At 41.5% G+C, this 18,457-nt stretch overlaps 1 protein-coding gene across 1 annotated transcript in view; it reads right to left on the bottom strand.

The window, feature by feature from the left end:
• Positions 1 to 1,570: 1,570 nt before the first annotated feature.
• The window catches only part of PARK2 (parkin RBR E3 ubiquitin protein ligase), a 622,540-nt gene continuing 605,653 nt past the window's right edge, over positions 1,571 to 18,457 (bottom strand). Inside the window, exons 13-14 of the mRNA XM_014950502.1 lie at positions 6,793 to 6,910; positions 1,571 to 2,813 (exon numbers count right to left, since the gene is read on the bottom strand). Coding sequence (XP_014805988.1) covers positions 2,704 to 2,813; positions 6,793 to 6,910 — 228 coding nt within the window. The 3' untranslated portion in view covers positions 1,571 to 2,703. The remainder of the gene's footprint in view (positions 2,814 to 6,792; positions 6,911 to 18,457) is intronic.

Raw genomic sequence — 18,457 nt, 5'->3', positions numbered from 1 at the left:
TAGACACTGAAGACTTGGTTTGTTCTCTTTTGTTATGTTTCAAATTATAGTATCAATTACTTTTTTTTTAAAGTTTTAGGTTTTTTTAAAAGGCATTTTCCAAGCAAAAAAAAAAATAAAATTATCAGTGTAGGGAATTTTAGGTCCAATTCACACATCTGTATAGGAATTCCAGCATTCTTACAGTGTCAGCAGAGTATTAGTCCTGATTTTTCATGCCCTTTAAATTGTGGAAACTATGAGAATCTCAGGGTAAACAGAAACCAGGTTTAAAGCCTATGGAATCTCAAACTTTGTGTGTGTAAGCATACAGATGTATATGTACTAAGAGAAGAGCATGATGTGTTCTATTAAAATCTGCAGGATATGCATTTTTTAGGGAGGCAGATGGTAACTCTAGACTGTGTGAAGAAATCCTATGTGACAAGGGCTTATAAAGTCAGCCTCTAAAAGTGGATAATCTTGAGTCAATGGAACTTCTTTCTTTAGGAACAACTTGCCTGCCTTTGCTTATGTCTTAGATGAACGCTCAAAATCCCGTCTTCTGACAAGTTCTTCCCAAGAAAAAGATGTTTCTGTTCCAGTCTTATGACTCATGCCTGCCATGCCCTGCCCAGGCCAGAAATACAGGAGCTGATCTCAAGTGCATTGACTTCAATGTACTTTGATCCAGGGGCAAAAATTACATGTTTCTACATGACAATTAAAACATTAACTTGTCAGGGCAGGCTCTAACTCAGTGAAACTACCTTACAGTAAACAAGTTTTTCTCTCTCTATAAGATGCACACTAAAAAAAAATATGGGAAAGGGATTCAGACTTCTTTTATTCCAACTGTTTGTGGACATGAAGTGATGAGCTCCCATGTAACACACTATCAAAGTAAAAGCAAGCATTGTCATTTTTTTTCCCTAGCCTGTTGGCAACAAGCCATATAAATTATAAAATAGACCCAGGTATAGAAAATCAAATCATGAAATAATCAGAGTTCACAATAAAATATCCCCATTAAGATAATGTACTTAAATGAGCTCCACAGCAGCATTCTATTGCACTCCTACACTTTAATGTAGCTACTTCTGCATACATTTTACTTCACCAGTGCCAAGAAGGAAAATGGTCTTTAAGAAATGGCCATTGTCCTCTCATTGCTACTTCCTTTCTCTCTCATTTTCTTAATTCTACCAGTTCCCTCTCTCGTTTTTGGTACCTCACGCCTAGATCTCTTTGTTTCGTCAGACTTTTAATGTCTGACGAAACAGTCTTCCAGCTGACACAGATGAATACTCCACTGATTTTAGCAATTAGACACTTTTGTAGTGAGCCAATTTCTTTATTCCTCAAGCTTCTTGCTCTGCGCTGACTGATATGAGGCACACCCATATTTTCAGGACTCTACAGTTACATAAGAACTCCATGGCCCTAGAATTTATTTTGTGCTAATAGTATGTTTTAGTCAAAGGGCTCACCTCTTAGCTGGGAGTTTGAATCAGTCAAGGAAATGCACAACCCACCCAATATCTTTGTACTCACTTACTTTGTATTCAAATGAAGCAAGAAAGAAAGTTTAAAATTTTGATAATTGTATTTATTGTGCGTTTTTTTTCCAAAACTGAATTGTGCAAATCCTTACATGGCGTATTGATTGTGGACAGTACCCATTTCATTTCAGAATAAAACAGCAATGTAAAGCACGCCAAAAAGTAAGATTGTTCAAGCTTGGGAATGCTAGTGAGCTTTACTTACTGTGTTAACATTGAAAAATGAAAGATGTCCCTCTGCCCTACACTGTTTGAGTTGTCAGAAATGTATCCATATTCTAATTCCATTTAGGAGAATGATGATAGAGAAAACCCTTGAGAAGTCTTCTCCTGCCTCCCTTTGCCATGTCCAAAGTATTGCTGTAAGCACAAGAGAAATGACGTCCTGTGAGTTGAGCTTGCACAACACTTAATTGGATCCAGTCACCACTGCAACAACAGTCACGCTAGAGCTGAAACTGCATCCCCAGCTAATCTTCCAATGGTAAAGCCTATAATGAGCACGTAGGCAGGTTTCGTGTCATATGTTACAAATACACAAGCATAAATGTGGCAGAAAGCTGGGTGTTTCTGTGAGAATTTGGTTTGGAAGCAAGACCCACACAGAAAGCCTGTTAGGAAGGAGCCCTGAGAAAACACTGAAGAGCCACAGTCTTCCCTCTGCCAAGAAAGCTGTTAAGAAATACTGCCTCAAAATCAAAAATTGTGCTGAATGAGCAAAGGAGTGGTCAAAGGAAAAACAGCTGATGCAGGGAACGTCCTCCACCCCCTTCACGCTCAGGCACTCACACACACAGAGGCAGGCTGCGCTCTCTTGTGCAGTTATTCATTCCTCACTAGAAAAGTCTAAGTTCCTCTTGATAACCCTGTCTGCTCTCAGTGCTGACAGACCGCACAAGGTGTCATTTACCCTGCTTTGTACCACAATGAGCAGGTCTGTCTATTAATACAATTACTTTCTTTACTTACTTTATACCCCTGGGCATAACTTCAGTGTGATTTTGGTATGATTGCATATGCAAGAAAGCAAAAACCAACAAACTGGGCCATCTTCTGAACTCCATGTCCCTGAAACCACTGGGAGTTTTGTTTAAGCAAGGAGTTCAGAATTTGAGGCTGATGAAAACAAGCTTTAGCAGCAACATGGGCTGGCCTCAGCCCACTATTCAAACCAGTGATCTCCCATGCAGGTTCTGTTCCACTCCAGGCCACAGTTCCAGCACCACTCAAATCTGCACTGAGGGCGAGGACATTTCATGTGCATGCAGCCACCTGCAAAACAGCAACAGAATGGCTTTGGTACTTGGCAAATACTTAGATATATTAATATACAATTAACAGTGTTCAACTTTCTTAGGCATTCATTTAGTGATCAAGTAGAATACTTAATAAAAGAGAAGTACAAACCTGAAGAATATTTTTCCTGGGCTTTCTAAAGCCTGCTACTTTACCTCTTATTGGGGTGTAAGGTGCTGCGCTCACTTGAGGGACTGCAGGAGTAGGAGGAAAGTAGAAGAGACTGCGCTAGGGGTGGGAAAAAGAGAGGATGGTCTGTGGCCTCTCATGGCCAGTCATGGAGGTGTCTGCTCAAGGACACTCTACCCTAGTCCAGCTGTGAGCCAGAAGATGAACAAAATTAAATTATTTTTTGAATTTGGATTCAAAACCTGAGAGATTTACAATGAGAATAAATCAGGAAATACAGACTTTGGTGGCTGACTGCTGATTATATTGAAATGACATCAGTAATTAAAGTTGAGTTGACCTTCTTAGTATCTGAAGCAGCCTTTGATTGCTTCAATGTTTCCTGTGTGTTGGATTTCTAACTTGCCCATACTGTGAGAGCAGCTTTAATCTCTCTGCTCACAACCTTGATCAAATGTTTATTTTGTAATATATAAAACATTAACATTGTCAAAGGTCATTACAGAAATAGACTTCAAATGGAAAGTATGTTTCTTACCACACAAAGAGATCTCTTGTATAATTCAAACTGAAACAAAAGCATACTTTCTTCATACTGAAGAAATGCTGAAATGTCACCTTGGTTTGACTCCAGATGGTGATAGGAGGTCCAGGGAGTATGCATTCCCTACTGTACGACCTGCTACCCTTACATCACCTTTTTCATAAATGCCACTCCAGAATGATTTTCAGAAGGTAAGCAGGAGATGCAAGAACTGGTTTATTAAAATAGGCCTGTCTGCTTCATCTGACACAGAGAGAAAACTAGCTGTGATAGCAAGGTCTATTTGTCAGTTTATATTTTTGTGGAAGAGATGCAATTCGCCAGATGTTTTTACCTTATTTAAATGTAAGCCCACCGATAGCCAGCCAGTTGCACTTTAAGTTTAGATCCAATCCTCTCTTACGATTTGTATTAAGCCATCACTGGATAAAACACGTCTCAGTCCTGGTGCAGGACCCAAATCCCAATAGGCACCCCCTGTCAAACGTGTGCTGTACCTGCTAAGCTACATAAATCATGTCATTCTCTGCTCCATGGCAGCTGAGAGCAGCAGCTGGAGTGGAGAGTGCCTCGAGCAACGTGGCCTATGGCTTTGTGAGTACAGCAGTCCTCTGAGAGGTGTGGATGTGTGTTTAAACTCACTCAGACCGGGAATTCAGCTGTGGGAAATTGTTTCGCTCTTTCACTTCAGTTACTACAGAAAAGTTGTTGGCATAGAAAAGTCTTCTACAATGCCAAGAGCCATACAGGCTAATACAGAACAGTTACTGGTATAGAGAATGCTACCACAGAAGTTATTTGCATTGTCACTGTCTCTTGTAAAAGACAGTGTCCACAGAAGCATTTGGGGAGGGAAGGCAGAATTACTCTCTTGTGTGGAGTCAGTGTACTCCTCCCAAATGAGGACTGTTGGCAGACTTCAGTGTACAGTCGTCAGCCTCTTGACACCAGCTGTACTTAGCAGAAATGAAGTGCTCCTTTCAGTTTACAAGTGTCAGCCTAGAAGCTGGCACGTGCAGTACCCATGACCAAAGCAAGCAAACACTGCACTTTTCAAGCTTCGTATCTTAATTTGCAGAATCACAGAGTCACTGAGGTGGGAAGACACCTTTGTAGATCATCCAGTCCAAAACACTGCTCAAAGCAGGGTCATCTAAAGTAGGATGCTCAGGGTTGCATCCAGTCCGGTTTTGAATGTATCTTTCTGGGCAACCTGTTCCAGTCTTCAACCACCCACATGGTAAAAAGCATTTTCTTATGTTTAAATGGAGTTTCCTGTGTTTCAGTTTTTGCCCATTACCTTCTGTCCTTTCAGTAGGCACCACTGAGAAGAATTTGGCTCTGTCTTCTTTGCTCCCGCCATCAGGTATTTATTTATGCAATCCTTTTATCATCTTTTCAGCCCTTCATTGGACTCACTCCAGTCCACGTCTCTGCTGTATGGGGAAGCCCAGAATGGGACCCACCACTCTAGATGTGTCTTACTGGTGCTGAGCAGAGCGGAAGGATCATCTCCCTCAACCTGCTGGTGATGCTCCTCCTAATGCAGCCCAGAATGCTGTTGGCCACCTTTGCTGCAAGGGCGTGTTGCTGGCTCATGTCCAACTTGTAGTCCACCAGGACATTCAGGTCCTTTCCATCAGGCCAACCCCCATTTTGTACACGTGCATTTCCCTTTGTTGGACTTCATGGGGTCTCTCTCAGCCCATTTCCCAGCCAGTCGAGGTCCCTCTGAATGGCAGCACAATCAGCCAATTGCAGTGTGTTGAAACAATTCTAGCCCACTGCTGTGGCTTTGGCTTTTGCAGTATGAGGCACTGCTCTGACATGGGTCAGGGTATAAGCAAGGAAAGGCCTTTTCCTACTTATTATCCATTTTCAATAAATATCTTCTTTCAAAGAAAAAGTATAATGGCCTTTATTTCCTTTTTGATACATTGGGGATTTTAACAAGAAACTTCCCTAAACATTAGTAGGAGTTGTGTACATGGTGTCAAATAGAGACATCCTGTTTGTGACAAGTGACAACTGCCTGTAATTTAACAGTGAAGATTTTGTAGCAGAGTCTAAGAGAAAGTAAAGGTCCTAGCACAGCTTCAAGCCTGACCAGAGGGATTTATTTTTATTTGGCTATGCACAAACTGTTAAGTCTGCATAGTCACAATTATTATTTTTCTATTTCTAATCCAGTTCAAACTTCTGGTTTCCAGCCTGTTTTACAAGTCTGGGAAATTTTTTTTTTTACTTACCCCTCTGTTCTGTCTCTTCTGCTGCCCACCTTGCTCTCTACACTTTGCCAAATCTTGTCTCACCTTCCCACTCTTGAATTCATGCTTTCTCTCCTTTTGCTTCTTGTGCTTGAAGAAGTCTCCCACTTTCCATCTGCCAACTGCCTTCTTTTCTTTCATCAGACCTCAGATTTAAGGATTCTGTCCTATTTCTTCCTCAGTAATATTTCTGTGGAATCACTGCTTGAAGTGTTCTCTCCTTGCAGTTTACAGTGTCCTATCAGGTGTTTTCAGCATCCCATTGGAATAAGTGCTGCCACAAAACTGGGAATCACCCTCTATACTTAGTATTTGTATAATATTTAGGCAATCATTTTAATATATTTTGATTAATTAACATAAATACAATTAAACCTTGGAACAGCATGAACCTATAGGGTATAGCCTATTTACTGTTCCCGTTCCCCATTTTAACCACCCCAGTGCCAGCAAATTACTTTTCTTCCTACATGGTAAACATTGATTAGCGCAACCAGTTTGTCAGGACTTATATTTCTTCCTCTGACTTGCTTTTCTGCTGTGGATATGTCACTGGGTTGAGATCAATCTCATCTAAATTCAGCTATATACAATGCAGATATCTACAGCAGGACTAATTCTCCACACCCCACTTTTAGGTGCAATTCTTCTGGCCTACATTAGACACATGTTCTGTTTTGTCATGAGATGAGTTTTGCCCTACAAATGTCTGTTTTTTTCCAGTGTCAGTGGAAAATCTAGACAACTAGCTCAACATTCAGTCACATGAATGCTACATTGTGCATCTCTCTGTGCCTTATTTTCCCAGTCTATAAAATGGCTGGACATTTTGTGAAGCTTAATTAGTGGCTTTAGAACTAAGCAATTTAGATTTAGTGATTTCAAGATAATTTAGATAAAGTGACAGAGGGAAGACTCAAGCTCTGTGTGCTCCTCCTCTATTTGAATAATGGTGTGCATATGTACACATATACTTTTAAAAGACAGTTAAGTATGAGATAACTAAAAAATTTACCATTTTTTTCTACTGGAATATTGCAGTTGGGGCATGGCTTGGTTGTCTTCTTGATTGTTTCTCTAGATGCCTCTTCCCATCGAGCTTGCATGGCTGCATGTTCATCAACTACGTATCCCTGCAAAGAGAGAGAAAAACCATCTGTGGGCACGATACTGAAAGGCTGCACTGGGACATGATGTCTACACTGAAGTGGTAACTATTGACCCATGAGAAACAGACAGGAGCGACTGCAAGGCCAGGTAGGCAGGGCTTTGTGAGAGATGCATCATTTTTTGCTTGAAAATGCAAACTTATTTTCTCCCAGTGTGCACAACACCTGTATTGGGTTAGATGCCACGCTGCGGGATGGCAGGGGCAGCTGCAGCAGCTGGAGCATGTGCCATCCTGGGGGGCCTTCCTACATCCAGCTGCAGCGCAGGCTGCGTCCTGCCCTCTGCTCCCTGCCCCAATTGGCAGGCAAAGCCTTTTGTTGGAAGAGACCTTTAAGATTATTGAGTCCAACCGTTAACCCAGCACTGCCAAGTTACCAGTAAACCATGTCCCTCAGCACTACATCTACAGACATCCACAGAGATCTACCCATCTTTTAAATACCTCCAGGGATGGTGACTCAACCACTTCCCTGGGCAGCCTGTTCCAATGCTTGATAATCCTTTCAGTGGAGAATTTTTTCCTAATATCCAGTCTAAACCTTTCCTGGTGCAACTTGAGACCATTTCCTCTTGTCCTATTGCTGGTTACTTGGGAGAAGAGATCGACCCCCCCCTCACTGCAACCTCCTTTCAGGTAGCTGTAGAGAGTGACAAAGTCTCCCCTCAGCCTCTTCTTCTCCAGGCTAAACAATCCTAGTTCCCTCAACTGCTCCTCATGATACTTGTGCTCTAGACCCCTCACCAGCTTTGCTGCCCTTCTCTGAACACACTCCAGAATCTCAGTGTCCCTCCTGTAGTGAGGAGCCCAAAACTGAACACAGTGCTCAAGGTGTGGCCTCACCAGTGCTAAGTACAAGGTACAATCACTTCCCTAGTTCTGCTGGCCACGCTGTTTCTAGCAGAAGTTTGATTCTGCTTCAGGGACTTTCTTGCCCTTCTTGCAAGAAAAGCCAAACCATTGAGGCAACACGACGCTTGATAATGCAGAATGGTGGGGTCCCTGGACTAAAACTGTTTTCATAGTGAAGTGTACTCCTTTGTTTCAGAGGTCTAGATTTCATTCAATCATAAATCTATATAAATTTAAGAGGCCTTAAGAGCCACAAGAAGAAACAAAAAATTTTGGAGAAAAACTAAAAGAAGACAACCCGTGAACAATGAAAGGAAGTAGCTCCCCAGACGGAATTACACAGATGGGAAAAGTCATCATGAAAAGTGGTTTAAAAGGGACTCCTGTGTTTGTCCTATTTATGACTGGGACAAAATTACATAATCTGCACAAGTGTCCTACTTGGCAATTTCCTACCTTAAATGATAGTACAAGGACAAAAGACATGGCAGTGCTTTGGGTCATTTCTATCATACGAGGTTGACAACTATGTGAAGAGTAGCTGGAAACAATGAATGTAGGTTCCAGCCTTGAAGTTCTGCTCTCTCCATTCGTAATGTGAGTTTTTTCAAGCATGTGGCAAAATTATTATCTTAAACTAAATGACATAATTTGCAAAAAATCCTATAATTTCTTTGTGTATACCTTCTAAGTGCTTGTAGGCTGTTGCGTGGATAGACTTTTAATACATGGGTTTCCTTTTTATATATGTATTTCTAGTGAGACAGAAAAAGGAAATTGGCCCCACTGTTAAACATGCAACATAATAATAATTCCTCTAAATTTCTGCTCAGCTACTACTGCTATAACTTGTCAGTTGTTGCAGTGTCAGTGAATAAGACCTAGATTTTATTTCTTGGCTGAAGTCACCCGAGTTAAAAAGAAATAGCAAAGAGCAACATCTGCTTGATGCAAACATCAACTTGTTGGCCATTGCAACATGTATCTTTAAAAAAACCCATTTTTTTAAAATCGGAAAACCTCAAAAACATGTTTATGGTATTATTTCTTTTATTTTACCGCCTACATTAGTCTCCTCAGCCCTTTAATCCCTTTTTCTGCTCCTCACCTAATATTCTCCAATTTGCTAATGTTTTTGATGTAGAGGTGCTGAAAGTGAACAAAGTCTTCTCAGCTGTATCCTAGGAGTGACTTTTACTTTTGTGTCTCTGCTTCTGGAGAGGGAACTCAGCCCCACACCCTGCTGGATTATTCAGCAGTTCAGCAAAGGGATGACCTCTATACACTGGCACATTAGTAAGTTCTGGGAAATAGAAAAAGCTGCTCAGGCTAATAGCAAAGAACATAATCTGGTATTGATCTTGCAACACCTTGATCTTTAAGGAAGGATAACTTCAGCAAGCAATCTGAGCTACCTCACAGAGGTCTGAACACAAAATGGGCACAGTGGGGAACGCTACACCTGGGCCTCAGTTTGCTTAGTGCCCAAAGGAAGATTATATTAATTTTATCTAATTGTAATGGGAATTAAATACTTAACATCCATACAGATGATTCAAGATGAAAATCACTATAGCAGTGACAAAACTTTGCTATTCTTTTCAGAATAATATCTACATGAGAAGACCGGATGTATTTTTAATTTTTGTAGTCAACCCAGAAGAGCTTCACAGTGGCTCCGTTTTTCCCAAATGGTCCAAATCCAAATGGTGTGGTTCAGAACTTGAAAACATACTTTTTTCCCCTTCTTTGTGTCTTGTTATGCCCTACTAGCAAATGACACTGAGGCAAAATTTCACATGCCAAATTGCTAATTTGTTTTATATAAAGATATTTGATCTTAGTTCTGAAAACAAATAAAAACTTGGGAGAGCTTAGGAATAATTAAAATAAACAACTTCAAGCCACACGTATGCAATTCACCGAGAAAGAACAAATTGCTGAAAACAGCAGAGTGAATTAATATATTAATATTTTCCATTGCAAAAATTCTAGCATGAAATAAATGCTGCAGCGTGATATTTTCAACCCATTAGAGCTGAAACATCCCTCTTATGCCCAGTCTTGCTGAATACTAAGTTAAAAACTTCCTGCTGCAGGAAGAAAATGCAGAGAAATGGTGGAGAGATGGAGTTGCTCTGATTCAGTAAAGAAATCATACCATACTGATCTATGACCCTCCAGTGGTCATGTGCTTTATTTAGTGCTCCACATACAATGACATATGTATTTATCTGCATTTTTTTCCTCAAACAATAAAGGAAACGTGTACGACAGTTCTTCATTACCAGTGGCTATTTAAGTCACGTTCTTTCACCCTAAACTAGCAAACCAAATCTTCTTGACATGGCCTAGGTAATCAAACAGGTCTATCAAGCAGAGGTGGCTCTCACTTTATTTGACCTGCCTGCTGTTGGATAGGAAGTTCAGAGATCACAGAATCATAGAATGGTTAGAGTTGGAAGGGTCCTTAAAGATCATCAAGTTCCAACCCCCCTGCCATGGGCAGGGACACCTCCCACTAGACCAGCTTTCTCAAAGCCACATCCAGCCTGGCCTTGAACACTTCCAGGGATGGGGCATCCACAGCTTCCCTGGGCAACCTGTTCCAGTGTCTCACCACCCTCACTGTAAAGAATTTCTTCCTGATACCTAATCTAAATCTCTCCACTTTCAGTTTGAAGCCATTACCCCTTGACTTATCACTATGCTCCATGATAAAGAGTCCCTCCCCATCTCTCCTGCAGCCCCCTTCAGGTTCTGGAAGGCCTCTATAAGGTCTCCCTGGAGCCTTCTCTTCTCCAGGTTGAACAACCCCAGCTCTCTCAGCCTGTCTCCATAGTAGAGGTGCTCCAGGCCCCTGATCATCTTTGTGGCTCTTTGCTGGACTTGTTCCAACAGGTCCATGTCCTTCCTGTGCTGAGGATGCCAAAGCTGAACACAGTACTCCAAGGGGTCTCACAAGAGCAAAGTAGAGGGGCGGAATCACCTCCCTGGAGCTGCTGGCCATGCTGCTTTTGATGCAGCCCAGGATGCTTGAGGTGCACATCACATGTCAGTTCGCTAAGGACAGGAGTCTTTGATCGCTTGGGATGCTGACCCCACACAATATGCTCTAGTTCCCCAATTATTACAACATATTTGTCCCAGCCTTAGTCAAAAGCTACAAGATTCCATCCATGCCTCTTTATGAATAATTGTTTTGATTCTCAACTGTGCTGCACATTGTGACCAGGAATGGATACTCATAAATATCAGGAAGCTACAGTAAGAGCTGCTGCAAGCATTTTTCAGCATCCGCTCTGCAATATTCCCTTAGTGAGATAGGGGAAAATGTCTGTCTTGTTATCTCTGGGTCACACTGAAGGACGTAGATTTACTTCTGTTCTGTTTCTATCCTGAGTCCTTTGGAAAAACTAATAGGGATGACAAACCACAGAGACTGCTGAGCACCACACCGCAATACAAGAACATGTACATGGAAAGCTTTTTTGCAGTTAATCAATATCAGGCAGTACTGGAAAAAGTCCTATAGAGACAGAAAGCATCTTGAAATAGAAATAAAGTGTCCTTCTTAAAGCAGCATCTCATTCAGGTAATAGGGCACACATCGACTTGTTAGTAGAACTACATAAAGTAATTGAAGTGTGTGTTCACAGTCAGCAACTGAGAAGTACCATCCCAGTTAAAAACATTTATGGCAAAACGTTTTGTTCAAAATACTGGAAGCATCAGATACATAATGTTAAATTCTGACACTGACCACATTATATACTGTTTTGTGTAAGCACACTTCGTTTATGATCATGTTTATTTTACCTAGCATAGATAGCATCTGAAAACTGAAGACCCTTGATTGAGAATAGAATATGAAGCTTGAATCAGAATAGAATATGAAGCTGTTAACATCATGTTGTGCTTAGCTTTAGTGACTGTAATTCCTGGACTCCTGCTTGTTTGCTCTTGGTCCGTAATTCCTTTCTGATAAGCAAAAAAGCTGGTCATGCATAACGTTAAAAAATGTATCCCAGTGCAGCTTCCTTTAAATCAGAAATACTTTTTCTTTTGATCAGAAATGCCTGGTTGTAAGTTAATTTTTCTTGGAAAAACAAGATTAAAAAAAATAATAGGTAAAATTATGTCTTTATGTGAAACATAGCATTTTAGAAAGGCTTAGATGTCTCAAAACAGAAAGTATTACTCATTTTCTAGCATGAATGTGAGAACAACTATTGATATTTGGAAGCATTTCACTGAATTTCACTGAATTTCACTGAATTTCTAGAGTTGGAAGGGACCATAGAGATCATCTAGTCCAACTCCCCTGCTGAAGCAGGATTGCCTAGAGCTAGAGCATGTTACTCAGGACTGCATCCAGGCGGGTTTTGAAAATCTCCAAAGAAGGGGACTCCACAACCTCCCTGGGCAGCCTGTTCCAGGGTTCCGTCACCCTCACCGTGAAGAAGTTTCTCCTCATATTTGAGTGGAACCTCTTATGTTCCAACTTGTGCCCGTTGCCCCTCGTCCTCTCGGTGGGAACCACTGAAAAGAGTCTGGCTCCCTCCTCCTTCAACCCTCCCTTGAGATACTTGTAGGCGTTGATAAGGTCTCCCCTCAGCCTTCTCTTCTCCAGACTAAAGAGTCCCAGCTCTCTCAGTCTCTCCTCATAAGGGAGATGCTCCAATCCTTGAATCATCTTTGTAGCCCTACGCTGGACTCTTTCTAGTAGTTCCCTGTCCCTCTTGAACTGGGGAGCCCAGAACTGGACACAGTACTCCAGTTGTGGCCTCACCAGTGCAGAGTAGAGGGGGAGAATGACTTCCCTTGACCTGCTGGCTACACTCTCTCCCTTTGAAAGGGAGACAAAGACTAATTCATTGTACACAAAGCAATGTTCAGCCCACCATAACATTTAGATTAAGACAGCCCACTAATTATTTTGGGCTAGAGCTCTAAGCAAAAGCAGCCTCATCTGTTGAAGCCTGATCTACAAGGGATGGTGACAGTCCAACTTAAATTTCCTTTGTATTCACAGCTTCTACTCTGCTGTTTTATGAACATGTTCACATGAATTAACCTCCTGTCATGTTTAGTGGTGTCTTACTTGAGTTATGGGGGAAAAAGTAGCAGATGTCTAGGGCACTAGATAGGCTAGAGGGGCTTTGTTAAAAAATGAATTATTTGAGTCATTTAAGAGTCAAAATCTCACAAAGAGAGGTGTGCGTATCTATGGGATTAGAGTTCTAGTCTAGATAAAGATTTGGGCTAATCAAAACACTAAATATGGCCACAGATAAGGAACAGGAAAGACGTCTATCAATGGGAATAAGTTTCATGCACAGGAAAAATAGAGTCGGTACTGCAGTGATCCAGTTAAACTCCCATGAAGCAGCTTTGTGTGAGCCAATCTGCCTGGTGTGCCTAGGGAATTTTGCCATAAAAAAAAAGAGCTGCTTTGTGATGACAGCAACTAACTAAAATCAAAGTGATATGCACAGGGTACTGTGTCCAATACAAGGTGAAAGAGACTTTCCGTAAGTAAAATCAGAACACTCTGGTTTAGTGATGCTGCACATCAAGGTTCTCACTCTGCATGTTGGGGCTGCTCATATCAGCATGAATTAAATTCAGGTAGCTGATGAATATTGAATTTACACTGCTCTAAAGCAGAAAATCTAATATAATACAGGTCATTCTTGTATAACTGTTTTCCACGAGTGGAATAAAGAACATGCCTTCTCCTGTAAGGGGCAACACAGCTGCAAATGACTGTCAGCTTAACCTCATAAACAAAAGCAGCCTGTCACATCTTTTTACTTTATTGCCGCCCAAAATAGGAAAGCTAAAATTCACTCTCTGTAGTTCCCATCTCTTTCTCATTAGACAGAAAGTTAAGACCTATTCTCAGATTTCCTCCGGTGCATCTTTATTTATAACACAGAGATTAATTTTATAGGACGTTTCCTGGTTATAGTTGTTTTTCTTGCTCCTTTAATTAGGCATCTGTGGGTTGAAATGTCCTGTGTTTCACATTGTGAATATACCAGCTACTAAGCCCTGAGCTTCAGTTTCTTTTCCAATTGTTTAAGATACTTTAGAAATCAAACTAGGTGTGCCATTTTTTTTGTACAGCCATGTTTTATTTAACTTTTTAAATTTATCTGATGGAAAAAAAATAATCAATGGTCTAATAATAGATGTTCCACATTTCATACTGTGACTCAGGACTCATTGAAAGATATTATGTATGATGAACCTCTTCAGCAGATTTTTCTTTCACTAAAATGCAGTGAAATAAATCTATGATTCTATGAAATAATTCATGTTTTTTGTGGTCAGCATTTACTATTTATCATTTTGATTAGTTTTCCTCCTCTTTCTGGTAGAGAAAGAAGTTTCTACAGAAATGCTGTGTGTTTCTCATTTTAACCCTTGCCTGTAGTACATAATTTGAAATACCTCACCTTCTGTTTTCCACTGTTCTAAAAGTAGTAAGTAAAGTAAAGTTTGCTGAAATAGTGAAGGAGTAATTCTGGAAGTGATATCTACAATATTTAGAGCATAAACACAAACCACTGATAACTAAGAACTGATTCAGAAGGTCATGTAACTGTGGAGTCCAATATAATATATATGTTTTCCCTCACCCTTTGCTGAAGGTCCAAGTGAAAAAGAAGCTTGCTGTTTCTTTTATACCGTAAGTCAGGAGACATATGCAATTCCATAATTTTGTCAACATTATGTCTTCCTGTTACTATTTAACATGCACATTGCATACTTTTTCAATTCCACAGCCATATTTTATGAAATATATTGCACCAAGCTTGATTTTCATGAAGCATTAGCTAAATATTTCACATCTTAGCATTAAAATAATTCAGCTAAGGATATTTTGAAAGCACCTTTATTGGGGAATTCCACATTAAAATCAAATTCTTAAATATCTTGCACTCACAATGGGCCAATATGTTCTTCTGCATAATTACAGCAAACCCTCACCTACACAGAGACCAGGCTTCACAACCCATCACGCTTGCTTGGGTATCTACAGGCACAAGAGATTAGACAGAGGTTGTTCAGTGGATGGAAAGGGAAGTCTGGCAAGCAATGCCTGTATATTTTGTACCACCTACTGACAACTTCGAGACCTGCATATATGAGGCAATGGGAGGAAAAGATGGGCTGGAAGCTCACCTGCAGCCCAAGTGAGCCGGGAGCTTTTCCAGGAACTACATTACAAAAGACTTCAGCAGGGTGATAGGACCAGCTTTCCTGGATGTGTGTGCACACGTGGGCGTGCTTCGATGCTGCACCTGTGCAGTGAAAGCATTTCTGGGAAGTGATCAAATGAGTCTGCTGCAGAGCTGAGCATTTGCCCGAGTGCTCATGATTGAGCCCTGGAACTACAGATGGGTTGCAGTCAGGACCCAAGTGGCATGGACCAGTAAGTAGGATCAAACAGGGGGGTTGGAACTTGATGATCTTTAAGATCCCTTCTAACCCAAACCATTCTACGATTCTATAAGTCTGGATAAAAGATACCTCTGAGGTTTACACTGACTCAGCGGAGGCACTGGGTTAGTTTTGGTTTGGTCTGATGGGTTCCCAGGCTGACAGGGCTTCTGGAGAAGTTCTATACTCCCAGAAAAGGAAAGCTGTTATCTGGATGCTGCATTAGGTACCTGCTACAGCGAGAACTGGGTCCCAAACAGAAAAACAACTGAGGTTTGATTTGAAGGTGCTAGATTTGGGGTTAGGCTTTGGGATTTGGGTGACCAAGACCTCCAGCTTAGGTCTGCAGCTGGAGTGGGCAGTATCCCACAGGTCTGGAGTGGAGTTGAAGCTTCACAGCACTAGCTATGAACTTACACTGAAAAAAAGATTGTAGGTGAAGGTTTAGAACATGTAACTTTGTGGCTTAGTAAAAATACTGTTGCTGTTTCTTGCAAAAGGCCACAGCCTTTGTGCCAAGCCAGCCCCACAGGCCTCAGGACCCATCAGGCTCTCTCTGGCCTGCCTAGAGATTTGGTTTAGCAAGTGACAGCAATTATCTAGTGACCAGGTGACTATTACCTATTTTGCTTTTGCATGATTTTGTATAATTGCATGGTTTAACAATATTACATGTATTTTTGCAACTAACAGACAGCAGTGACAAGCAGAGGTATTATGGGCAGAATAAACTCTCTCTGACCCTACAATAAAAGGCTACACAGAGGAGTAAAGGCGTGGGATGATAGCAGAGGCCTTGAAAGCACCATCACAGGATAATACAGGAGGCCCTGCTGCTGGGAACATCTCTTCAGTGTTACCCAAACGCAGCCTTGAGAACTGGGTATAAACAGTCTTAGGGAAAACAAAGAGAACAAAGACAACCAACTTAAGTAAAACACACCACAGATAGTAAATTTAGATCCAATGTCGACTTGCAGACCAGTGAAGGAGTCTGTTAACACACATATAAAAGTGACCCCAAGCAGACCATACAGTGAGAAGGAAAAAAACCAACATCAATATCGACATCATGTTCCTCCTTGAAAAGGACTGAGTATGCCAGCCTGTCCCAGACTGAAGCCATTGAGCCCAGGACCCAGAAGGACAGTGGAAGGTAAAACGTAACACTAGAGAAACTGTTGGTATCAGGAAGTTTGCATAGCTCTTATTTTACCTACATATAATTTGAACTGTAAGTCCTAGTGATAATTGTAAATGGACTAAAAATTGTTCTTTGAATACCTTTATGGGACCTTGATAAGACTAACATTAAATTTTTTATTTTGCACATACAATGAACCTGGTCTGAAATGAACAGCTTTAGCAGGTAATGAGATTTTCAATGTTATAAGGTGGTGGAAATTCACACAATATACTCTGTAACCTGTGCAAAAAATTGGTAACAATTTTTAGCTTCACCAGCAACTGAAGATGTATGTTTAGTGATAGATTTTGCTGGATTGCATGGCTTGCAGGCCCGGTTTGTGTCATTTTTTTCAAACATTTATTTCTCTGTGCCCCACATCCTATTCACTTATTCACATATGCACCACTTTTACACTGGTGTCATTGCTATTGCTATTACAGTTCACCTTGCAGGTGTTTTATCAACATGCCCAGCACCAACACAGTACTGGGAGCTACTCTGTACATGTTCAAATCTAATATGTGGTCACATTTTATTGTCCAGTTGCTAGTGAGAAAGGTGCATTACTTATCCTGGTAAAAAAGCAAACTGTCTAGAAAGGCTTTGTGCTAAGGCTAATTTTATGCTGAGGACTTACAGAGGAAGCTGGTTTATGGCTAGATTCCCAACCAGCATAGACTGCCTATGAGTGAGGTTAAAAGGGACCAGGAAGCTTGGTTTTGTGGTGTACACAGCAGGTACATGCGGTTATTTCTAAACCTAAATCTGGCTGGAGTCACCTTTATGGTGTCATTGATTCCATCATGCACACTGTGCCTTTTAATCCATCAAATATGATTAATTCTCTCATCCCAAATTTCAAGCAGCTCCAAGAGGTTGCAGTCATTTTAAAAGAAAGCTTCTCAACTGAAGTTGCCACAGATACATTTTATTTTCCCTGAAAGTATGTAACTTACACACTAAGATGGGAAACAATCAGCCCTACGCCAGTAAATGATTAAGATGAGCTTTCAGTGGCCTATCAGGGCTGAAAATGGACCTTTCAGTAGAAAGAAAAAATTTTATCTATTCCAAAGGACCATGCAATATCTGCGCACAGATGTGAAAGATTGTGATGTGCCAGTATTAAAGGTAGGCTACTCTCTGCATATCTGATACTGAGTTTGCCTTTTCTACCTGAAGCAGCAAGCAATGCCCTCTAGCTTCCCACTGTTCTAATGTTCAAATGCTTTCATTTCAAATAGCCTTAAACACCACACATGACACCTGCTTTGTGCCTCTTCCTTCCTCCTGCCAACTGACTCCATTCCCTTTTCCCTGCTGCCCTCCCTCCCTTCACAGCCCCACCAACTCCACTCCCCATTCTTGACCTCAGGCTTCCTCCTCAGTCCTTCTGACATCTGGCTAAGCACGGGCCCCTTTTGCCACCACCATTTCTGCTTCCCGGACCCTCATAGTTGTCCCATGTCATCTCACAGGCTTATTCCCTTTCTTCTCTCTTTCTTCTCCTCTTTCTGGAGCTTCCCACTATATGTCTGACAGGTCACAGTCACTTCCATCAGCTCTTGGCTTTCACGGACATTTAAATGCCTCTATACCAGGATCTACCTCTCTTTCTGAAAGACCTCCTTCTCCAAGGCTTCCCAAACTTGTTTCAGGCTCTGAGGGCACTACCAGACCTTTCTGTCCTAGCCCAGTCCCCTGGGAATCCCCCTACCTTGCTCCACGTCAGCCCATGCCCCAGTGACACTGCAGTAGGGCTGGTCTCCAGCTCCCCACAGCCCTGCCCTGCCCAGCCATGGGCCCATCTGTGGTCCCACTTTCCACAATTTTGGCCCATCTCTGTCCTCAAGGAGGTGCCAGCCCTGTTTCGACAGACCCATGGAGTCTGGTCTCCAGGGAGCAGATGGCCCTTACAGTGCCCTGGCACATGGGTCATTAAGAGGGCTGCTTTGAGTGGCACCACAACTCTTCCTGCTCTGCCTGTTGCCATCAACTTCTGGCTACATCATTCCTCCA

Source organism: Calidris pugnax, unplaced genomic scaffold, assembly GCF_001431845.1.
Source record: "Calidris pugnax isolate Ruff unplaced genomic scaffold, ASM143184v1 scaffold24, whole genome shotgun sequence".
Lineage (NCBI taxonomy): Eukaryota > Metazoa > Chordata > Aves > Charadriiformes > Scolopacidae > Calidris > Calidris pugnax.
Note: the sequence above shows the minus strand (reverse complement) of the source record. Positions and strands in the feature narration are given on the sequence as shown.